We start from the raw sequence: 24104 nt of genomic DNA, 5'->3' as shown, positions 1-24104 counted from the left end.
AGTCAATTCTGCTGATCCCCGTCCAGCCCAGAGGGCTGGCTGCAGGAGATGCTGGCTCAAGGGCTTGAGAATCCTTTCCCCGTCAGCCCCCGGGACGGGACCTGGTCAGCCCTCCAAATGTTTCCTAGTCCCTGCTGGGGCCTGGCTCAGTGCTCGCGTTGGGCACAGGGTCAGATGTGAGAAGAGGAAGGACAGGAGGCTGTTAGCTGTTCCTGACACCTGGCCCTCTGCCTTGCAGGGTAAGACCGTGATCCAAGCGGAGATTGACGCTGCAGCGGAACTCATCGACTTCTTCCGGTTCAACGCCAAGTATGCGGTGGAGCTGGAGGGGCAGCAGCCCATCAGCGTGCCCCCGAGCACCAACAGCACGGTGTACCGGGGTCTGGAGGTACCTGCAGGAGGCAGTGGGCGGACACGCGGGGCAGCCCAACGCTGTGGGCTTGGCCTCACTGCTGCTTCCTTCCCCAGGGCTTCGTGGCGGCCATCTCGCCCTTTAACTTCACTGCAATAGGCGGCAACCTGGCGGGGGCACCGGCCCTGATGGTGAGATGTGGGCACAGGTGGGACAGCGGTAGCTGGTTGTCCTCCTGGTCCCAACAGACAGACAGAGGCCACCCCGAGCCCCTTGGGTCTCAGCCTAGTCATGGGGAGAGGCACAGAAGGTGGAGGCCGCTTGGGGCTGTGGGTAGACTTTGGGACCAGAGATCCAGTTTGAATCCCAGCATCGTCCCTCTCTACCTGGGAGACCCTGGCAGTCTCTGAATTTCTCTGAGGCACAGTTTCTTCATCTGCAAAGTGGAAATAATAGGAAAGCCTCCATGACTGGGTTGTGAGGCTCAAATGAGACACATCCAGCAGCAGGCAGGGCTGGCCCGGAGCTGGCTGAGTGTTGGCGGCTCTGTTGATGACAATTACCGCTGACCTTCAGTGCTCACCACGTGCCTGCTGTTGTTGAGCACGGCATGGAGATGATCTCATTTCATCCTGTCAGCAGCTCCGAGAGGGAGTTGTGACTCTGCCTCTTTGCCAGATGACAAAACTGAGATACGCAGCCGCGACTTACTTGGCAAGACTGAGTGACTAGTAAATGGAGCAGAGAAGGATTTGGATGTAGAGTCTCTCTCAGGGTTGATGGTATTCAAGTCACTCCTCTGCCATTATTGGAGTGAGGGTGGCTGTAACTGGATGAAGTCCCTGGCTTATGGGGGAGATGCAGCCCAGCTCCCAGACAGCCTAGGCGGGAGAGGTCCACATAGTCATCGGGAACCCCGAGCCCCAGACAGGGGTGCTGGATGCTGATGCCAGGGTGTGTACTAGGGACATGCATAGGGACATCCTCGTGCATCTGTGCACAGACAAACACGGTGCATGGCCAGGCACCCACGTGCCTGGCTGCTGCACATGCCTGGCCCAGGATGTGTGCTGAGAGAGCCTGTGTGCCCCGCCGTGCCCAGTGAGCACTCAGTGACTAGCACTAAGAACAGACCTGCCCAGGTGATGGCAGGACTGGTTGGTGCAGGCTGCTGGGGAAAGGGAGCCTTGGCCAGAGCATTGGGTAGATCGGGCCATGCCGTGGCCTCCTTGGCAGGGACTTTTGGAGACAGGGCCAGATGCCTTGGAGGAATGGGGTCGGGCAGGGGATGTCCTGGTTGGCACAGGGTCTGGTGGTTCCAGGTGAGGGATGACCATGCTGTAGGGTGGGGTTGGGGGTTGGGGGCTGGTGGCGCCATCCTCATGCATCACCAGAACACCTCCCATGCAGGGCAATGTGGTCCTGTGGAAGCCCAGTGACACCGCCATGCTGGCCAGCTATGCTGTCTACCGTGTCCTCCGGGAGGCCGGCCTGCCCCCCAACATCATCCAGTTTGTGCCAGCTGATGGGCCTCTATTTGGGGACACTGTCACCAGCTCAGAGCACCTCTGTGGCATCAACTTCACAGGCAGTGTGCCGTAAGTCCCTGGGGATGGTGTAGGCTGGGGTGGCTAGGGGACGTTCACAGGCAACCCTGGTCACCTGCTGTCTGTGAACCCAGGGTCATGCACTGACCTTGCTCCTTTACTTGCTGTGTGGCTGTGAGTGAGCCACTTCACCTCTCTGAGCTTCCATTTCTTCATCTGTACATGGAGTGAGTATCCTTAATTTGCAGAGTCATTGCAAGGATTAAACATGTTAATGAACAGGAAAGAGCTCTGCAGGCTGGAAGTGACCCTATGGCTGTGGGTGATATTGATTCCAGTGCTACCTCTGCTACTGGAAAGGACACAGGGGAGCATAGAATGAATTGGAGGAGTCAGGAAGGCTTCTTGAGGAGTTGGCATCTAAGCAGAGGAGTTGGCCAGGCAGAGGGGAAGAGGCAGGAGAAGAATATATATGCTGGGAGAGGGAACAGCACATACAATGTCGTCAAGGCAAAAACATGTGTTCTGAGGCATGGCCGGATCCTGTGTGGCTGGAGTGTGGAGTCTGGGGGCAAGAGGGCAAAAGAGTGAGGGCGGGGCATGGTTTGAGTTGAGGTAGGAGAGGCAGGCCACTACCTGATCTCAACCGTGCTTGCACTCACTGGCTGAGCAGGTAATTTGGAGCTCACACCAAGGCCCAGTGGTGAGCACACACCAGGGACAAGGTCCCAGCTCTTGGGCTGGAGGTGGCAGCGGGGGGTGGTTAGTCCAGTGACCATAAGATACTTAGGAGTCTGCAAAGGTGTCTGGCCTTTATCCTGAAGGTGATGGGAGCCACGGAAGGTATCAAGCAGGGAGAGTGGCTGAGTCAGAGTTCTGTGTCAGCAGAGATTGCAAATCATGGTCCCCAAATTGTTTCTGGCAAGAGGCTCTACTTTTTTTGACTCCTAACAGTAATGGCCCAAGTTTGTATAATTGGGACAGTTTCACAGATAAATCCAAATCTTGGCCCGTCTTGGTCCCCTGGATCTGGATGCTCTGATCTTGCATTTCCTGGTGGTACCACTGGCTGGAGGTGGGTGGGTGCGTTGTGGCTCTCTGCATACCTGATCCACCCTGTTTCCTTTCCCTGCTGACTCCTCTGGGTCCCTGTGTTTGCACCCTCATCCTCAATGATCTCTCTGTGGCCTGACGCAGGAGACTAGCCAGGAGCTGTCGACTTCCAGGGAGGGGTGGTGGGGGCTTGAACCAGGGGAGAGACAGGGGATGTGGAGAAGGGGGCAGGTTCAGGTGAGTAGGATGGAGGGAAGCACAGGGGCCATCGCCTGTCCTGGAGTTGGGGTTGGGGTGGGTGTGGGTGTGGGGATGAGGGGGTAGTCAGCGAGAATGTTCAATATGGGCACCTGGGAGGGCGAGCGGGCTCGGGGGAAGATGAATCTCGTGTTGGTCACTTCAGGTGTTATCTGAGTGGACATGCCTGGAGGCAGCCAGAGACCTGGGTCTGCAGCTCGGGGTCCTTCTTACCTCCTCTTCCAGGCCCCAAGCTCTCCACCCCCTTCCCTGCAGCTTTGCCGGGGGTGGGGGTGGGTGGTGGCAGCGTTACAACTGCTGAGAAGGGCCGTTTTCCAAAAGGCCTGCCCCGCCAGCCCCGGGCCCCTGGGCTCCCCGCCTATCAGCGGGCGGAGCGGGCCTGGCCCCCATTCTCCACGCTCTGATGAGCAGCGGGCTTAAAGGTGGGAAGGCCATAAATTAGTATTAGCTACTGTGTCGCTGGCTCCCGGGTGATTAGCATTTTTATTGTTTTGTGGTGCTGAGGTTGGTCACACTTGGAGCCTGGGGAGGAGGCGAGGCCCTCCAGGGTGGCAGCTTCGGGTGGGGCCTGAGCTCCCTCTCCGAGGACTCTGCTTGGTTTGGTCTCTCAGGCCTGGGCGCTGGGCTTGGCGGGGATCCTTCGCAGACCACAGCGGGATCTGTCCCCTGCCAGGTACCTACAGTGTGCCCAGCATGTCTTAAGCACTTGCCTCACACTTGAACTCATCACGAAACAACCCTGCCAGGTCAGAATTGTTCTCCCTGCTTCCCAGATGAGGTGCAGAATTCGAGGCTCAGAGAGGTTAAGTAACGAATCCAGGATCACACAGCCCTGAGTGTCCTCCTGGCTGCAGAGCATGGACCTCCTCTGCACCATCTTGCTGCCTAGCCCCCTGTTGCCCCCTCCCTGTAGTCTTGGAATGCAGCCTGTTCCCAGCTGCCATCCCCGACTTGGCTCCCACCTCCTGCTGGGCTGCTCCCCACAATGTTCCTCCCCGGGCTTTTCTGCCCCCTTCCTCTGGCCTGGCTCCCTGATCCACACCCTTTCTCCTATGGTTCCAGCACCTTCAAACACCTGTGGAAGCAGGTAGCCCAGAACCTGGACCGGTTCCGCACCTTCCCACGCCTGGCTGGAGGTAAGGCCTGCCTCACCTCCTCCTCCCCTGTGGCCCCAAGGACCCCTCCCCTGGCCGTTATGAAAGAGGAGGGAGGTAGAGGGGATCCAGCCACGAGTCAGGTGGATGAACCATTTCAGGCACCAGCACTGCCCAATGGAACTTTTTGTGATGAGGGATGCGTCCAGGACCTTCACTCTCCAATATGCAGCCACCAGACACACGAGGCCATGGAGCCCTTGAAGGGTGGCCTGTGTGACTGAGGAACTGCGTATCTAGTTTTCTTTCATTTTAATTAAGTTAAATCTTAGTAGCCACTCATGGCTGGTGGCTGCTGTGTCGGGCAGTGCAGCTCTAAGCTGAGGCAAGTGCAAATGCAGATACCAGAAGTGGGAATGAACTTGTATTTGAAGAAACGAAGCAAGGCCCGTGAGTAGGGAGGAAGGAAGGCTGGTGGGAGAATACGGGCTGAGAGGTAGTCATGGCTGGACCTTGTTGCCATATTAAAATTTTCCCACAAAGAAACCGTTTCATGGTCAAGGAAATTTGGCATGTGTGGTATTAAAGCAAAAGGGACTCCTCCCGTGCAGAACTTCTCAGAGCCTTAATTGCTCTAATATGCATGGCCCGTCTTCAAGGGCAAGGTCTGCCATGCAGTGTTTCCCACACTCACTGGGCCATGCAACCCCATTTCTGCAAAGACCCCATGGACCAAGTGTTTTGTGGAGCACATTTTGGGAATGTGCTGAGACATAGAGGGAGGGAGAGCTGCAGCCAGCATATGAACAGCAGAGCTGGGACTGGTGGTTCAGCAGGTTTCTCTGTGGGGTGAAATAGGGCCCACCGGGGAGTCTGGACCCTGTTCCTGGACTGGTGGGAGCTCAGATGGGGGTGACAGGGAAGGTGAACGCTCCTCAGGGTCAGCTGTGTGGCTTTCTGCTCTCAGAGCCTCCTTCCCTGCCTCCCTGAGGGAGAGAGGCGGCTGGTTACCACTTTCCAACTTGGAGCAGGTGACTCCATCTCTCTGTGCCTCAGTTTTCTTGGCTTGAAATTGGGAGGTTGTTGTGGGGCTTCAGTCGGATAAAGCACAGAGTACTTCGTCCAGAGTTGGGCAGCTGTTAAGTGCTTCCAGCTGCTATTAGCTGCTGCTTCCCACGTGGGGAGGAAACTGAGGCCAGGGCGGTGAAGTGACCTGCCTGAAGCTCCCTCCCACTGGGGAAATGGGGGAGTGGTTTCCAGCATGGGTGAGGAGGAGGGGCCCAGCCCTGGCAGCCGACATAGGGTGGGCTCCCCTGTCCCTCGTGGACAAGGGCTCAGGAGAACCTCACAAAAAGCTGTGCCCACTTCTGGGAATGAACTGGCTTTCGGGGGCCTTGGGTTCTCATCCGTCGTCTGCCGTTGTGTGGGGTAGTTTCAGTCTTCCCATTGGTGTAATGGGGCTGTTGGACCTGATCACCTCTGATGCCCTTCACCCCTCCCTGAGCCTCAGTTTCCTCGTCTGTGGAATGGGAGAATAGGCCTGGCCCGTGGGTCTCTGGGATGTTGGCCAGTGCTTGCTCTGAGCCTGCTCCTGCTCTGGTCTGCTCTGTGCTCGTGTTGGTCCTGGGCCATGGATGGCATAGGTGGTGCTTTGGGTCCCTAGGCAGCTGGGGGAGCCGGCTCCCCTGGTCATTTCCCCATCTCCGGCCCCTGTAGAGTGCGGCGGAAAGAACTTCCACTTTGTGCACTGCTCGGCTGACGTGGACAGTGTGGTGAGCGGGACCCTGCGCTCAGCCTTCGAGTACGGCGGCCAGAAGTGTTCTGCCTGCTCGCGTCTCTACGTGCCACACTCGCTGTGGCCGCAGATCAAAGTGCGACTGCTGGAGGAGCACGGTCGGATCAAAGTGGGCGACGTGAGTGGCACCGTCACCCCCGCCGCGGCCCAGCAGGGGGCTGATGGGATTGGGTCCCCGGGAGGCTCCTCTGCAGCCAGGGCTGGGGTGTGTGGGGAGGGGCTCCCTTTGTCTCGGCTTGCAGCGGCTCATCTCTTCTGGCGCCTCCCATACCTCCAGCCTGCAGCGGATTTTGGGACCTTCTTCTCTGCAGTGATTGATGCCAAGGTACAGGATGGGAAGTGGGCATTCCTGGGGCGGGGGGCAAGCCCTGGAGTGGGTGGGAGAGGGAGGAAGAGATATGGGGGACCCTGACCCAGGGCATGACCCAGCCCCACTGCTTTGATCAAGGCAGCTCAGCAGCCGCACATACACCTCTAGTTTCAGAAAGGGTAGAATCAGCCATAGCCAGAGAAGAGCTCATCTCGTGGCCACCCTGGAACCAGGCTCAGCGAGCTCCTAATAGCATTTGCATGTGTGCATGTACACATGTGCTCATGAATGTGTTCATGTAGGGCTCTGTGTGGCTACACATGTAGGTCTTTCCAGATAAACACATCCATTTGCACATAAGCACACACATGCATATGTCAGTAAGTCCAGCCACACGCATGTACATGTAGAAGGCATACAGATCCCTATATGCTTCAAGAGACATGTGACCATGCATATGCCTATATATGCATTGATTGATGTGTGTCTGTTTATACGGGAGTGCCCCTGTAGTACTAACACATGTACACATGCGTGTGTACACACACACAGTGTGCGTGTCTGTCCTTGTCTCTGCTGTGGCTCAGCCAGACCCTGGCTTTTGCCCTTGGTGTCCCCCGCCCCTGCCCCTATTTCAGGAGTTGGGCCCTTCAGGTGCAGGTTTTTCATGGTGAGTGTGTTGTGGGGGCTGCTGCAGGGATGCCTTCCCGACCTCTTTGACCTCCCTCCCTGCCCACCCCAGTCCTTTGCCCGTATCAAGAAGTGGCTGGAGCACGCGCGCTCCTCGCCCAGCCTCACCATCCTGGCCGGGGGCAAGTGTGATGACTCCGTGGGCTACTTTGTGGAGCCCTGCATCGTGGAAAGCAAGGACCCTCAGGAGCCCATCATGAAGGAGGTGACTGGGGCGGGCAGCCTGGGGTCCAGAGGAGGACAGTCCCACCGGAGCACAGCACACACAGTTCTCCTGGAGACATTCTCCTGTTTCACACACGAGGCCCTAAAGGGAGACCCTAAAAGGGAATGCCTCCTACCAGGAGAGGGTGGAACCAGGTTTTGAGCTCAGGCTGCCTGACTCCAAATCCAGGGCGGTGTCCTTGGCCCTAGCTGGGTCTGAGCACTGCCACGGCCCGCAGCAACCACGGCCACCGCAGTCATAATGGCTGACATTGATAGACTTACTGTGGGGCCAGCCGTGGCTGAGCACTTGGCTGAGATGAGGTGGGTGTTAACTGTTCCCATTTTACAGATGAGAAACTGAGGTCAAGGCACTTGCCCAAGTTGGCAGTGCAGGGCTGGAGTCTGCCTGAGAAGATCTTCCCCCAGCCCCTTGGTGGCAGAGGGAACCATGAACCCTTCTGGAGGGAATGGTATCTCTGGGCAACTCTCATGCCAGCTGCTGCTGGAAGCCTCTGGGACCTGGACCCTTTGTTCTCCGAGTGTGGGTTTGGCAGGGAGAGCCAGGAAATGTTTGCATCTTTTGCCGGCTTGTGGTGGGATGGACAGGGCAGGGAGCTGGACATGTTGCTGTCCTGGAGGGAACCCAGGAGGAGGTGGCACCTGACCCTTCTTGCAGACACTGAAGTGTAGACTGAGGCCCAGAGACTGGGGAGAGGGGATTCAGAGCAGGGGCACTGGGAGGGCTCAGGGCCCTGGCCCCGTGGAGGGCCTGACACTGGGGCTTCTTTCCTAGGAGATCTTCGGGCCTGTACTGACTGTGTACGTCTACCCAGATGACAAGTACAAGGAGACACTGCAGCTGGTTGACAGCACCACCAGTTATGGCCTCACGGGGGCAGTGTTCTCCCAGGATAAGTGAGTGGCCAGGCCACAGCCCTGGTGCTGTGCTTGGGTGTCCTGTCCCTGTCGGCCCTCGCCCCATCCCCACCTCCTGGACATGGCTCCCAGTAATAATGCCGCCACTACCTTCTCTCTGTCCCCTCCCCTCAGCCCAGGCAGGCAGCCAGGTCTCCCCACCTGGGCCCACAGCAGCAGGCTCTTTATTGCCAGTACTGGTGGTGCCAGTGCCAGGGTGCCACTGGGGACCAGTGAATTTGAACCTCTAGGGGCAGGGCCAGGAATTGGTGCCTTGGGCCAGGAATTGGTGCCTTTGACCAGCTCTGCAGGATCTGGTGGGGCCACACTGAGTGAGGCGATTGTCCTATGCTGCAGAGCAGGGCAGGCCAGGGGCTGCGGAGGCAGGATTTGAACCTGGGTCCCATAAGGCTAAACTTGAGGCTTTGCCTCTTCTTTCCTCCATGGCACTGGTTGCCTCCATGTCTGCCTCTGTGAGTGAGTGGAGGTGAACTTGGAGAGGGAGGAAGGGTGGGGGCCTGGGAGCTGGAGTTCCCACTGCTCCTGAGGGACAGGAACATTGGACCAGGACAGGCCACTCTGTTGAACTTCGCGGTAGCCCTGCGATGAGGTGTGCCAAGCCCCTCCCCAGAGGAGGAAGCTGGGCTCAGAGACTGGGTAACCTGACCGAAGGCCCACAGCCAACAGCTGGCCAGCATCCCTCATCCCTGACTCGGCCTCATGCTGAACCTGGAAAGCCAGTGTGGGCTGGAGCAGGGGTGTTGAGGCTGGAGCTGGGGCTGGAGGGGAGATGAGCTGGTTGCTCTGTCACCACTGCCCTGCTTTGTAGGGACGTCGTGCAGGAGGCCACAAAGGTGCTGAGGAATGCTGCCGGCAACTTCTACATCAACGACAAGTCCACTGGCTCGGTGGTGGGCCAGCAGCCCTTCGGGGGAGCCCGAGCCTCTGGTGAGTGGGTCCTCCTTCCCACAGGGGAGCTGAGTTCCTGGTGGGAGACCCTCAATGCTGCGTCTCGAGGGGCTTCAGAGTAACAGGAAGGATACCATTTACTGAGCGCTTATTGTGGGCCAAGCAAGTGCGCTAGCTCAGGGTCCTTTCAGTGCACTTGTGAGCAAAGGGACTATTCTTCCCATTTTACAGAGGAGGAAACTGAGGCTCAAGGCCATATGGCCCTGGTGGGGTTGTAACTTTGGCTCCAGCAACCGTGTTTCCTGCACCATAGCCAGTGTCCCTTAAGTCCAACCAGCTCTACTTCACAGTGGGAAACTGAGGCTCAGAAGGAGCAACGGCTTGCCAACGTTGACTGCTCCTGAGTGGCAGAGCCAGGGCTGAACCCTGGCGTGCTGGGGTTTCCCACACCACCCAGTTCTCCAGTTCTTGGTGGACGCTGGCTGGGCGTCCTACAGTTTAACTTGATGCGAACTGCCTGGGGTTAGTGCAGACCCCACAGGTTAAGAACTCAGTCCCATAAGACTAACCCCCCAACTTCAGATGCCAATCACAAGTACTGGGACCCCAGGTTAGTCACACCTTGTCTGACTTGGCGACACATCAGAAGTTCCCACTTCAGTTTCGATACTTTGTTAGAATGGCTCACGGAACCCACGGGAAGCGTACTTACTATTTACCCATGTATTGCAGAGGGGATTTTAAAGGATACAGATGAACAGCCAGACACGCAGACACATAGGGCAAAGACTGGAAGGGTCCCCAGCATGGGTACCTCCGTTACTCTGGAGTTCGGGCTATGCCACCCCCTTGGCATGTGGACGTGTTCACCAATCTGGAAGCTCTCCTGACCCTGTCCTTTTAGGTTTTTATGGAGGCTTCATTACACAGGCATGATTGATTCAATCGTTGGCCACTGGGGTCGACTCAACCTCCAACCCCTCTGCCCTCCCTGGGCTGAAGGTTCCAAGCCTCTAATCAGAGGGTTGGTTCCTTTGCCAATCAGTGCCATCCTGCAAGAGCCCTCATTAGCATAAACTCATGTGTGATTAGAAGGGGCTTGTTATGAATAACCCCCATCACTCAGGAAATTCTAAGAGCTTTAGGAGCTCTGGCTAGGAACCAGGGATGAAGGCTAGACATGTACGTCTTATGGTACCCCAGGACCGTGCCAGGTCCCTGCCTCTCAGTCCAGTGCCCTCTCCATGCCGCGCCCTGCCTCTTAGACATCCTAGCATCCCAGCAAGGATGCAAGGCTGGGTGCGATGTGGAGAGAACAATGGAGGCTTCCCAGCAGACTGGAGACTGGAGACAGGGGCTCCTGTCCATCCCTCTGGCTCTTCTGCATGCCCCAAGCTTGGCAGCAGGCCTGCTGCTATCCGCCCGCGCTGCTGGCCCGTTGATTCCATCATCTCCTCCCTTCCCCTTCTGCCCAGGCTGTTGTGTCTTTTCAGGGAAAAACAGAAGTGTCTTTTCTGCAGGAACCAATGACAAGCCAGGGGGCCCACACTACATCCTCCGCTGGACGTCGCCCCAGGTCATCAAGGAGACACATAAGCCCCTGGGGGACTGGAGCTACGCATACATGCAGTGAGCCCTGCTCGGACTCCACCGTCCTGCTGTCTGTCCGTCCAGGCAGCCGACCTCACTGCACAGACCCCACTCCAGCCCCTCCACCCCTTCTTCATGCACTGCTGCCTTTCTAGAATCCAGGCTTGACCTCCTTCCTACCACTGTATTCTGGCCTCTCCCACGCGTCAGGCTGTGGTTTGAGACTGTGCTGGGGAGGAACATGGCCACTACCCCTTATCCCATTGGCCATGTGGGAGGTATGACCGTGGTGCTCGGCAGGTTCTCCCTCTCCCCTCCACTGGGCCCAGTGGCTCAGGGACCTGGGGAAAGGAGATGGAGCAGCTCTCGGGATCCTTTGGGGAAATGGAGGCCATTTTGGGCCCCTTGGCAAACCTCACCACTCACAGAGGCTCCTGGCCTTGATCCCTGCCCCTCCAGGTGTCCAGGGTAAAGTGTAACTCAGGTTGACCTGTGGGACACAGAGGGCACCAGCTGGCCTTACCCTCTCTGGTCTGGGCTCCTCACTGTATCTTTGCTCACTATACCCAGCCATACACCTTAGATGCCGGCATGCCTTTCTCCAGGTGCCTGTGTTCGGCCAAGGCCCATGTGATTCCTGGTCTGCACCACATGGCGGGGCTGGGGGGCCGCTGGAGGCCACCTGCCAAGGCGTGGGATGGGGCGTGATTCTGGAAAACCTTGGATGGGCCTTCGTCCTATGTCAGCCTTCCCTCAGATCCTTAGGCTCTACCTCTAGAGACCTCCACTCCTAGAGCTGGTCTCAGGGTCTGGGATTTCCCTGCAGGAGCTCAGCCACCACCATGCCATGGTGACACAGGCCGAGGCAGACATTGCCCCTCCCTTCTCCCAGCCCCCAGAGGCCTGGCCTTGGGTTCATCAGCCTGGGCCGAGGATGTTGCCTGTAGAATGCTCCTCCTCTGCGTGGGAGTGGCTCTGTGTGGACCAGTCCCTCACTGGCCCATTCTTTTTTTGACACAGCCAATCTGTGACCACGATTCCTTCTACAGATGCCTCCTGCTTGGATTCTGAGTGGTCAGGGATCCATAAAGCATGACTTTCAAGGATGGTTTTTAGGGCACTGTGAAAGTGTTGGGACTTCCTCTAGGATGCCTGCATGGGACCCCCCTGGAGCTGGTGTGTCCATTCCCCAGGTGCCACCGGCTCATGGATGGGGGTGGGTGCTGGTGCCACCTGGACTGGGTGTGGGTTCTGTGTCCTTCCAGGATCTGTGTCATTTCCCATGAGGGGCCAGGGCAGGTGGCTGGGGGGGCACAGGCTGGAGTGTTCTCCATTCTACTGGTTCTACACTGTGAGGTGGCAATGGGATTTGCTCTGATGCCACCCAATAAAATGCCTGTTACTTAATCAAAGAGGTTGATGGTCTTTCTGGAGGGGATGGTGGTGGCAGCCAACATCTTTTAAGTCTGGTGGCATTGCCAGTGTGTCACCCGGTCACGGGCACAGTGCTCTCAGTGTGACAGGAGGAACAGTAGGTGGTGATGTTTGAAATTGTCTGTTGGAGGCAGTGGGGCTGGGTTCACATCCTGGCTCACTGCCTCCCAGCCAGATGATTGCCAAAAAGTTATGCAACCTCTCTGACCTTCCATCCCTTCATCCATAAGATGGGGTAACCACCCCCTCCCCCTGCCATGGGTCATCATGAGATTCGAATGAGTTAATACATACACATACTTAGAATAGTGCCAGACACATAATGAGTCAAAAATACTACCCATAAGGCTGGGTGCAGTGGCTCATGCCTGTAATCCCAGCACTTTGGGAGGCTGAGATGGGCGGATCACTTGAGGCCTGGAGTTTGAGACCAGCCTGGCCAACATGGTGAAACCCCATCTCTACTAAAAATAAAAAAAAAATAACAGGCATGGTGGCATGCACCTGTAATCCCAGCTACTTGGGGAGGCTGAGGCAGGAGAATCACTTGAACCTGGGAAGCAGAGGTTGTGGTGAGCTGAGATCACGCCACTGCACTCCAGCCTGGGTGACAAAGCAAGACTGCCTCAAAAAAAAAAAAAAAAAAAGTTACCCATTACCCATTTTCATTGTAAGAACCACTATCCTGTGTTGTGATGGTTAATTTTATGTGTCAATTTGGCTGGGCATAGTGCCCAGGTATTTGGTCAAACATTCTGGGTGTTTCTGTGAAGGTGTATTTGGATGAGATTAACATTTAAATCAGTGGAGTTTTAAAAGTAAAAAGCAAGGCAGATGACCCTTCATCCTGTGGGTGGGCGAGGTCTAATCAGCTGAAGGTCTTAATAGAGTGAAGAGTGAGCTCTCCACGCAGGAAGGAATCCTGCCAGCAGATTACCCTCACACTGAATTGCTGCAGCTCTTCCCTGGGCCTCAAGCCTGCTGGGCTGCCGTGCAGATTTTGGACTTAGTAAGCCTCCATAATCGCATGAGCCAATTCTTAAAACCTCTCTTTTCTCCTGTTCTGTGTCTCTGGAGGACCCTGATGAGTATGTGTGCTGAAGTCCCAGGGTATGTTTCCTTACAACAGCCTTTGGAAGGAAATTCTGCCACATTCCCAGTTTGGAGAGAAGGAAGTTTAGGTACAGAGGTCAGGGGACTTCCTGGGGGTATGGCAGTGCTGAGACATAAACCCTGGTCTGTCTGATTCCAAAGTCTGTTCTCTCTCCTTCGCCCAGATGTCCACGGCTAGTGCTGAGCTGTCTTGGAAAGATACTCTCAGCTGGCCAAACGATGACTGAGAGGAGCCACTATGGCTGGTTAGCTTGAGCCCAGGTCTGTGGGCCACCATGCAGGCCAGGTGACTTGTGGAGGGGCGGAAATGTGTGACCTGGCCTGTCCCCACCTGCCCATGATGTAAAAGGGGCTGTTTTGTAAAACCACAGTGACACCTCCAGGGACAATAGGCAATCCCAGAGTGCCCTAGGCTGGAGTACAGAAGGGAAGGGTGGCAACTGCATTTATAGTCATGGGACTGGCAGGCTGTGAATGGGTTTGAACCGTTGGTGTGACTTGCTCAAGATCACACTGAGACAGACTTGGCTAGTTACAAAATGCTTTACCTACCTGGTTGCTTAGAGCCTTGGCAGTGACCTTACCAGGTAACTGTGGCAGGACTCATGGAGGTCGGAGGCGGGATAATTAGCGCAAGCTCATGCAGCTGGTAAGGATGAAGGCTGGGGCTTGCACTCGGGTCTGTGGGTGCCCATAGCTCATGCTCCTCGCCACCTGCTCCACTGGGCCCCTGACTTCCAAGCTCCTCCTCTCCCACTGTTACTTTATCCATCCCTCCCCAACCTGCCGCCTTTGCCTCCTTTTGAACTAGGGGTGACTCAAAGCTGTTGCTTACCCTGTTCTCGCTCCTCTCCCTCGTCCCCTACACTTGGGGCTGGTGGCTCTTGAGGGCCCAGTGACTGCTCAGGGAACTGAGGCCTCTTTGCATGGTCACCACAGTAAGTCCCTATGTCTGCGGTGGCCCAAGAAGCCCCATCATTTCCCTGCTGTGGCCAGGGCCAGGGCCTGGAGCATGAACCATTTGACTGAGGCCGGATGTCCCTGCCACCACTGTCCCACGGGCCGCCAGTGGAGCATGCCCTCTAAGGAAATGAGGGGCCACCTGTGCTGGCTGCAGGCCACCAGGCTGACCCGGAGCTCCCGGGGGGGTCTGCGGAAGCAGCAGGAGGCAGATCCCCCCTCTGCAGAGAGTTTTCATTTTCACTAGTTCATCTCCCTGAATTCATCGTCTTATTTCCTGGGTGTTCTATTTAGGGGCCAGATTAGTGAATAACAAAAGCCACCGTTGTTTGAACACAGGCTGTGTGCCAGGCATTGGGCTAAATGCTTCGGACATCATGGCCTCGGATCCTCACGGCAATCTCATAAAGTAGGTGCTGTTACTTCCATTTTATAGAGGAGGAAACTGGCACCGATGGGTTAAGTAACTAACATGCCTGTAGGAAATGAGCAAACTGGGTTTCAGTCCCACACCTCTGACTCCTAAGCCCCTGGCCATAACCACCACCGCACGGTGCCCTGGAGCTGGACAGGCGCTGGCTCAAATCCCACCCTTAGCCCCTTGTTCCTGTGCCTTGACCTCCCAGCTTCAGACTCCTCCAGGAGCTGAGGACCAAATGAAATGCTTAAAACGCTGCATTGCATGGCCTGCCGGGGTGAGGTGCCCAATCAATGTGAATTTTTAATTTTCAACCTCAACACTTCTTCATCCTAGATATGTGTGTTTCCAGGAAAGAGGAGAAGCCAGATTTAAATGAGCACCTATTAATAGGTCAATTGTTCCTACGAATTCCCTTGGACCACACCGGCCTGTGAGATAGTATTTTAGCCCCATTTCACAGGTGAGGACTGAGGCTGACAGAGGTGAAGAGAGACCTGCTTAGTAAGGGACAGAGAAGAACAGAAGTTGTTTCTGATGACCACACCATCAACCCCTTGTCCTCATCCCTCACAGGAATCCATCCTTCTGGGTGGTCTGTGCATGGGTGGGAGGAGGCATTGCTGCTGTCATGGCTCTGAACACAACCAGCCAGCCTTGTCCTTCTGTGTCCGGGGGGCTGCCAGCCCCCCTGGATGATGGAGCAGGTACCACATGCCCCTCAGGCACCCAAGGTAGAGCAAAAAGCTGTTCCAGGCCTCTGCCATCCTTTCCCTCAGCCCTATGTGCTCAGGCAGCTGCCCTCTTTCCCTGAGCATCTGGTCCATAGAGGTTGGAGGGAGCTGACGTTCTGTTGGGCACCTGCTCCAGGATGTGCATCGGGGCAGGCATCGCTGGAGAGAGAGTGAGGCTCAGAGAGGGAAATGCCCAGAAGAGGCCACACAGCAAGTGGCAGAGCCAGAACTGGAACCCCAGTGAGTCAGATTAGAGTCTTAGTTGACAGTCACAGAGAGTCATAGACCCTAGCCTTTCACTAGGGCTGAAATTGAGGGCACGCCTGTAACCCCAGCACTTTGGGAAGCTGAGGCGGGTGGATCACTTGAGGTCGAGAGTTCGAGACCAGCCTGGCCAACACGGTGAAACCCCATGTCTACTAAAAATACAAAAATTAACCAGGCGTGGTGGTGGGCACCTGTAATCCCAGCTACAGAGGAGGCTGAGGCAGGAGAATCGCTTGAATCTGAGAGACGGAGGTTGCAGTGAGCTGAGATCGTGCCATTGCACTCCAGCCTGGGTGACAGAGTGAGACTCCATCTCAAAAATAAAAATTAAAAAAAAATTGAGGGTCCCCTGCCAGTACCATGCCAGGCATGAAGCCATCAGCACTGGAGTGCACCGTTTATTGGTGAGCATTTACTGAGCAGGTGCTTGATATATTATCTCATTTAATCACCATTTGAGGGTGCCTATGGCCATTTTATAGGTGGGGAAGCTTCGAGGAGTCAAAGCCTCCTTGTTGTCCCCTGTCCCTTGGGCCAGGCTGGGGCCTCAGGAGCCCCACAGAATAGGACCACTCCCTCGTCCTCATCCCAGCCCTTTACTTACCATCAAGATCTCCCTAAGCCTCTTCCTTCCCAGGCTGAACATCTTTTATTCCTTCAGCTACTCTCTGTGGGATGTAGTTTCTGGAGCTTCGTCTACCTAGTGACCTGCTCTGGTGATGCCAAAGAGTACGTTCTGGAATCATCCTGAACTGGGATCCAGGCTGTGTGACCTTGGCTGAATCACATCCCCTCTCTGGGCCTCAGTCTACCCCGCTGTCAAATGGGGACATAATGTTGATAGTACTCATCCCCTACAGTTGTTAGGAGGATTGAATGATCTGAAACATGAAAACAGATTTAGTGCTGGGCCTCGTGGCCAGGAACAGGTCAGTCAACATGAGCCAGTACTGTTAAGGTCAGGCACCCACGTGAGGTCTGATCACCACATCACACAGCAGGATGATCACCTCTCTTGTTCTGGACAATCTGCTCTTTTGGCTATAATCTTAAATTTCACTTGGCTTACACTAATGGAATGGAAAGATTAAGAGCTCTGGAGTGCCACGAAAGTGAATTCAGGCTGGGTGCGGTGGTTCTTGCCTGTAATCCCAGCACACTGGGAGGCCGAGGAGGGAGATCACTTGAGGGCAGGAATTTCAGACTAGCCTGGGCAATGTAGCGAGACCCCACTTCTACAAAAAGAAATGCTTAAAAAATAGCCAGGCATGCTGGTGTGTGACTGTGCTCCCAGCTACTTGAGAGGCTGAGGCAAGAGATCTCTTGAGCCCAGGAAATTGAAGCTAAATGAGCCATGATCATGCCACTGCACTCCAGGTTGGGCAACAGAGCAAGAGAGCAAGATCCTTTCTCTTAAAAAAAAAAAAAAAAAAAAGTCAATTCCCAGTGACTTTGGACAAGCCATGTAACTCCCTGAGTTTTGGTTTCTTCATCTGTACAATGGGAATAAAAAATCTTTCACAGAATTCTGGAGAGCAGATGCGGTGATGTTTGAAAGCATTGCAGAGGCTCCATAAAAGCTGCTTCCTTTCCTTTAGACTTTAGTTACTATTACCCTGTTGGTTCTTATTGAGCTTGTGGTCATTTGAGACCTCCAGCTCTTTTTCTGGTTGAGAGGCAACCTGCTCACCATCACTCAGCAAAGTTTGGTGAGGAGGCTTGAGTGGATCCCTGAGTGCAAAAGAGTACCCCAACCACAGCAGAGTCCCTTTCTCAGGTCTTAGGAGCCCACACCACTCCACTCCTTGGACTTCTTGTCTCAGAGGAGTCGGGTGAGGAGTGCCGATGAGGTTGGGCCCTCTGAGAACTGGCTTTGAGGCCTTCCCAGCAACCCTCCTCCGAGGTGCTTCTGAACCAAGTGGATTGGCTTAGGGACTGCTCATCCCCCAGACCTTTCCTGGGGTGGCCCTGCATGCTCACCCTCTCCCCATCATAAGCCAGACTGGAGGTGGGTTTCTAGCAGCCCAGGTTTGTCCTGGAGTATGGAGTGCTGGTGAGAAACAGAGAGAGAGAATGGTGGGTGGGGAAGGAGGAGACAGGAGCAAATGGAGAGATATGCAAGCAGAGAGACAGAGACAGATCAGAGGGTGGGGCAGGAGCGGCAGCTGATGTATCCCCCAGTCCCTAGAGTCAGGGCCCTCTTGGGGCTCCCCTGTGCCCCAGCCCCCATCCAACCACAGGGCAGGGGGAGGAAGGATGTTCAGGGCAGCCCCTTCCAGCTGACATGCCCATTTCCTTTCCGTGCACCTCAGGGGAAGCAGATGCCAAGGCAAATGGGCAGCTCCTGGCTCGCTGTTTCCACGGCTCACCCCTCTCTCCCTCCCCCGTGGACTTTGCATAAGTCTGTCATGGCTGTTGGTCACCTTGGCAGCCACACAGGTATGAGCATGGGGACGGCAGGCCCTGGACCAGACGGTGAGGGTGATGGCTGGGACTGGCCTGCACTGCGTCCAGCCACGTGGGGCCACGTGCTGTGTGTGCAGCACTGAAGGATAATCCCAGTGACATTCCCAGGCATTCCCAGGCATCTATCCTCAGGGAAGCCACTGCTCTGGATGGCATCCGTTTGTCCCTGCTAGATAACGTCAGGGCCTGAGGGGACCTTGCCGGTCATCTCAGTTGAGTTCTCAGATGAGCCTCAAGGTCTGGCAATGCCCTGGATGTGGGTGCATGGCTGCATTTGTTGGGGGTGTGTTGGCATGCAGGGCTTTCATCAGAATCTCAAAATGATGCTCATCCCCAAACCATTAAAAAGCACTGAGTCCATTTTACAGCTGGAAGGATGAGGCCCAGAGAATGGAATTGACTTGCTCAAGGGCTGCATCACAAGTTGGGGCAGAGCTGGACCAGGATTTTGACTCTCTGTCCAGTGCACCTTCAGATTTCCGTCTTCAGAGACATCATCTATCCATACTGGCAGCCCACACTAAAAAGCTCTTCCTGTCAATGGAACCCCCATTATTTCTTCCTTGTTCGAGCCCCTGAGTCTCCACCACTCCCATTAGCCCCCATTAGGGTGCTGGGTTGTTCCAATCCACATACTTGCTAAGTGCTTTTGAATAAGTTACTGGTCCTCTTTGAACCTCAATCTCCTCTTCTGCAAAATGAGGAGATAGTAGCACCTTAAAAGGTAGAATAGGCCAGGCACAGTGGCTCACGCCTGTATTCCCAGCACTTTTGGAGGCCAAGGCGTGTGGATCACCTGAGGTCAGGAGTTTGAGACCAGCCTCACCAATATGGTGAAACCCCATCCCTACTAAAAATACAAAAATCAGCCAGGTGTGGTGGCACATGCCTGTAATCCCAGCTACTCAGGAGGTTGAGGCACGAAAATCGCTTAAACCCAGGAGGCAGAGGTTACAGTGAGCCAAGATCTCACCATTGCACTCCAGCCTGGGTGACAGAGCAAGACTCCGTCTCAGAAAAAAGAAAGAAAGAAAGAAAGAAAGATAGAATAAAACAGAATGGCGCAGCATGGCGAGGGTCAGTGCAGCACCCGGCGGATCATGAGCATTCAAATCACATTAACAACAGAAATCGCTCGTGCTCACTATCACCATCATTGTCCCATGTTTCACAGCACAGACCCTGCTTCCCCCAAGGAGCTCTTGGCTGGTCGGTGCCTTCTTTCCTCTTTACTCTATCCCGGTGGCATCACACACTGTCCTGATGCACTTTTGATTGACTTTATTAGAGCAGAGGGCTCAAATCCCAGCCTTCGCCCCTTGTTCCTGAAAGAAATCTGCCTTTCTGGACTTGGTCCAGAAAGAACTTGATCCTGAAAGTCAATGTGCCTTTCTGGACTGGGGTGACTGGCCCTCTCCAGGCCTCAGTTTCCCTATCTGTATACCGGGTAGGTTTGTGGGTCTCTGTAGGCTCTCTCAGCTCTGACACAAGACATCACACTGCGAATGGGCCTGGTTCCCCGGTGTCTTCCAGTGTGCACTGGCCTCACCAGGGCCCTGGTTTCTGTCTCCAGATGCCACACAGTTGGCTCAGCTGGTGCCCACTGGATTAACAGCTGGCTTAGCCATTCTTGTTCTCTACCACCCTCCCCGTCCCAAACCCTGAGACTGGGGCTTTGGGCCGACTGACATGGAGGCAGATAAAGATAGTGCAAATAGGGCAAAGAGAGCCTCCCCACTCTATAGATGCAGAAACTGAGACCCAGAGAGGGGAGAGTCAGGCCCAGAGCCCACATGTCCCAACACCCCATGCAGGGCGCTTCCTTTTGTTTTATGAGTCCCCATCTCCCATCCCCTGGTTTATCCAAAGAGGGACAGGGACAGGCCCAGATCACACAGTCAATTCTGCCTCTTCCTACAGCACCAGGAGGCCTCCCCCTGTTGACTTAAAGGCCCACAGGATGACCCTGCCCCAGGAGTGGTCAGGGGCAGGGGAGGGGGTGCCCTGAGATCAGGGCTACATCCTGTGGTTCCCAGTTAACTAAGATACTCTCTCTCTCTCTCTCTCTCTCTGGCATACTCTCATCCCTAAGCTTTGCCAAATAATGTGGCTTTTCTAGAAGTCTCCAGAACATCCCAGGGCCTCCTGGCCTCTTTATTCCCCAATTCAGAACTGACATGTGCAGTCATATGTGCCGCCTTGTGACTGTACCAGAAACGAATCCTTCCCCAACACCTGGGGTGGGACCTGAGTTGAGGGAGGGCAGGGCCATCCCGGAACCCCCATGGCAGGAGGCGCAGTGACAGCTTTTGTAGGCAGAACACACTTAGCACTGGGGCTAAGAGCTTGGGCAGCCTGGATGTACATTCTGGCTTTACCACCTAGTAGCTCTGTGTCTTCTGGAAAGTTGCTTAGTCTGTCTGAGCCTCAGTTTCCTCATCTTCAAAATGGTAGTAAAAATGACTACCTTGAAGGGGAGTTGTGAGAATTAAATGATAATGCATATAAAATACTTCACACAATGCCTGGCATTTAATAGACTCTGGGTGGATTTAATACACACTTGGCGTGGCGATTTACACCTGTCATCCCAGCACTTTAGCAGGCAGAGGAGGGAGGACCGTTTGAGGCCAGGAGTTCACGACCATTCTGGGCAACATAAAGAGACCCCCATCTCTACAAAAAATTAAAAAACTTAGCTGGGTGTAGCAGCACGTGCCTGTAGTCCTAGCTACTCAGGAGGCTGAGGTGGGAGGATCAGTTGAGCCCAGAAGGTCGAGGCTGCAGTGAGTTTTGATCATGCCACTGCACTCCAGCCTGGGTGGCAGAGACCCTGTCTCTAAAAAACAGAAATAATAAATCACACTCTGGGAAAGGCGCTATTTGTTGTTATGACCCACTCATAAACCCCTAGGTATTTGGCAGGGCAGGCATCTGTGGCCTTGGAGGCCCCTAGAATGCTATCCCAGGAAGATCCTCCAGGGACCCAGACCCAGGGAGGCCAGTGTGGCTGTGGTTTGTGGCACGTGGTGCAGGAGAGACCAGGCTGGAAAGACCTGGAAAGAGAGGATGAGTGAGCTGGGGCCGGGCTGGGGAGGCCTCAAATGCCAGCACAAGGAGCTCAGACTTGATCCAGCTGGTGATGGGGGAGCCCCCGGGGTGCATTAGAGCAGAGGAGTGATGAACTGAGAGCTGTGGTATGGGGTTTTAAACAGTCAGTGTGGGGCAGATGGAGAGGTGCAGAAAGAGGGTGATGAGGGTCTGCGGGGGGTGTGGCGTGGAAAGTGGGAGGGTATGGAGAGAACCCATGAGACAGCTGCGGGTCAGCGCTGGGGTTTTGGGACAGCAGACATGGAGGCAGACACGGGCAGTGCAAAGAAGGGCTCCCCACTGTACAGATGAGGAAACTGAGACCCAGAGAGAGGAGAGTCAGGCCCAGAACCCACACCTCCAAACACCCCTTGCAGAGCGCTTCCTTTTATTGTATGAGTTCCCACCTCCCATCCACTGGTTTACACAAGCCCAGAGAGGGGCAGGGACAGGCCCCGATCACACAGCCAATTCTGCCTTCCTGCAGCACCAGGAGACCTCCCCCTGTCAGGTTACAGGCCCACGGGATGAGCCCGCCCCAGGAGAGGTCAGGGGCAGGGGAGTGGGTGCCACTTCGGCTCTGCAGTGGTTAAAGACATCCAGCATCCTTCAGGGTAACTTTAAGAGGCTTTGGGACACAAAGGGGCACTTTCAGCTGGACACAGAGCCCATGGTTCCCCCTGCGGCAGCTGATTTCCTTGTAAAAAGAAACAACCTCGCACTTTGGCAAACTCCCCTTTCTCCAAGCCTGCTCCGCACCCCCCAGTTTTATTTAACTTAATTCCTACACCAAATCCGTGAGGCTGGAATTGTTATCCTTGTTTCAGTGGAGAAGAAACAGAGCCTCAGAGAGGTTAAGGAACCTGCACGTGCTCATCCAGCAAACAGCTGATGTCAAATCTAGGTGGGTCCAAGTCACGTGGTTTCAAGGTTCCCCAAGTAGAGTGGACACACGCAGCAGGATCCGGTTAACAATGTAAGGCTGGTAGCCAGTGCCCAGTGACGATGCAGACAGGAGGCTTGTTGCTGCTCAGAGCGGGGGAGGTTCCCTTGAACTGACGGGCACGAATGGTTCCTAGGAGGAGGAGAAGCTCAGACTGGGTCCTGAAGGAGGAGCAGGGCTTGGCTGGGGTGGGGCAGAGAAGAGCATGTTTTATTTTATTTTATTTTTTGAGATGGAGTCTCACTCTGTAGCCCAAGTTGGAGTGCAGTGTCACGATCTCGGCTCACTGCAACCTCTGCTTCCTAGGCTCAAGCGATTCTCATGCCTCAGCCTCTCAGGTAGCTGGGATTACAGGCGCGTTTGCCACCACACCCAGCTAATTTTTGTATTTTTAGTAGAGACAGGGTTTCACCACATTGCCCAGGGTGGTCTCGAACTCTTGAGCTCAGGCGATCTGCCTGTTTCGGCCTCCCAAAGTGCTGGGATTACAGGCGTAACACACCGTGCCCAGCCGAGCACAGGGTTTTCAATCACCTTTTTGTACCTTGAAGCCTCTGCCCATCAGAACCCTGGAGCCCAGCAGCCGGGTATGTGCCTTTGACAGACCCATTCCAGCCGCATGGTGTGTGGCAGGTTCCCTAAGGCTCGGCCACATGTTGTTAGGACTGGAAAGGAACAAAACAGCACTAATTGGACAAGGGTCTCTGATTCCCGTGGGTCCCTAATTCACTGGAGCCACCTCCCCGCCTCTGACTCCTTGAGAGTATTCACCTATGAATTTAGGAATTTTCAACTTTCTGTTCTGCCCACAACCCTGCCCTTTGGCGTGGGGCCCAAGGGGTGGGGGACCCAGAGCGGGTGTTGCTAGGCTGACTGATGGCAGCCTTCAGAGGGAGTGAGACCACCCCTCACTTACTCCTTCCCAGAACCTCTTCGCCACTGCTGGTTTTTTTTTTTTTTTTTCAGACAGTGTCTTGCTCCATTGCCCAGGCTGGAGTGCAGTGGAGCAATCTCAGCTCATTGCAAACTCATCCTCCCGGGTACATGCCATTCTCCTGCCTCAGCCTCCCAAGCAGCTGGGACTACAGGCACCTGTCACCACTCCCGGCTAATTTTGTTTATATTTTTAGTAGAGACAGGGTTTCACCATGTTAGTCAGGATGGTCTTGGTCTCCTGACCTCGTGATCCGCCTGCCTCAGCCTCCCAAAGTGCTGGGATTACAGATGTGAGCCACTGCACCTGGCCACCATTACTGTTTTTTTTCTATCAAAAGTACTAACTTTGTGATGTCATGTGGTGTGGCGGTGAAAGACCAGCCCTGGAGTCAGGCCATGTGGTTTGACTCTCAGCTCTGCTAGTCAGGGAGCCCGGGCTGGATTTCTTAATTTCTCAGTGCCTCCATTTCTTCATCTTTGAAATGGGGTTAGTAATAGTCCCTTTATATGAGATGCAACCATTATATGAGATGATGAACCGCAAACACCGGCATGATGCCTGGTTCTTACTGACAATGGCTACCACTTGCTGAACACCGATACATCACTGCATGCCTGGCCTGACTTGGCTGGGCTCTAGAGCTTGGGCTCTTTTGGCCACAGTACTCTGTCTCCTCAGAGCACCTTTGTCCTTTACTCCTGAAATATTTGAAACGTCAGGAAGACGAGACTTGTCCTTGGACAAGCGGCAGAAGGCCAGGGTATGGCCAAGTTATCAGGATGCTCTCTCTCCTTCCAAATAGGGTTCCCCTAGACCACCTAGCCCCACTATGCTCTAAGAAAGAATCATCGTAATTCCAGCCTCCTCTCCTCCCCTTGGACCCCCAAACCTCTCCACCTGCTCCAGGTGCCCCACAGTCTGTGGCAGGACCATTGCTATGTAAATGTCTTGCAAATACCCTGGTGTCAACCACCAGTTCTCCAGTGAGGCAGGACTACCTCCTGAGACCATCACTTCCCAGC

The 24104-nt window shown here is 54.9% G+C and overlaps 1 protein-coding gene across 2 annotated transcripts in view; it reads left to right on the top strand.

Moving 5' to 3' along the window:
• Positions 1–12127, top strand: part of ALDH4A1 (aldehyde dehydrogenase 4 family member A1) — a 31890-nt gene extending 19763 nt beyond the window's left edge. The window contains exons 6-16 of one of the 2 annotated variants that reach the window (XM_017852059.1): positions 239–388; positions 469–543; positions 1763–1950; positions 3884–4012; positions 4273–4346; positions 6021–6217; positions 6377–6424; positions 7152–7304; positions 8100–8221; positions 9051–9169; positions 10651–12127. In XM_017852059.1, the coding sequence (XP_017707548.1) occupies positions 239–388; positions 469–543; positions 1763–1950; positions 3884–4012; positions 4273–4346; positions 6021–6217; positions 6377–6424; positions 7152–7304; positions 8100–8221; positions 9051–9169; positions 10651–10763 (1368 nt within the window). In that variant the 3' untranslated portion in view covers positions 10764–12127. The remainder of the gene's footprint in view (positions 1–238; positions 389–468; positions 544–1762; positions 1951–3883; positions 4013–4272; positions 4347–6020; positions 6218–6376; positions 6425–7151; positions 7305–8099; positions 8222–9050; positions 9170–10650) is intronic. The other variant, XM_017852060.1, reaches the window with a different exon arrangement.
• The last annotated feature ends 11977 nt before the right edge of the window (positions 12128–24104 follow it).

The sequence above is a fragment of the Rhinopithecus bieti genome, unplaced genomic scaffold, assembly GCF_001698545.2.
Source record: "Rhinopithecus bieti isolate Rb0 unplaced genomic scaffold, ASM169854v2 scaffold_33652, whole genome shotgun sequence".
In the NCBI taxonomy this organism is placed as follows: Eukaryota; Metazoa; Chordata; class Mammalia; order Primates; family Cercopithecidae; genus Rhinopithecus; species Rhinopithecus bieti.
This window is presented reverse-complemented; position numbering and strand designations above follow the sequence as displayed.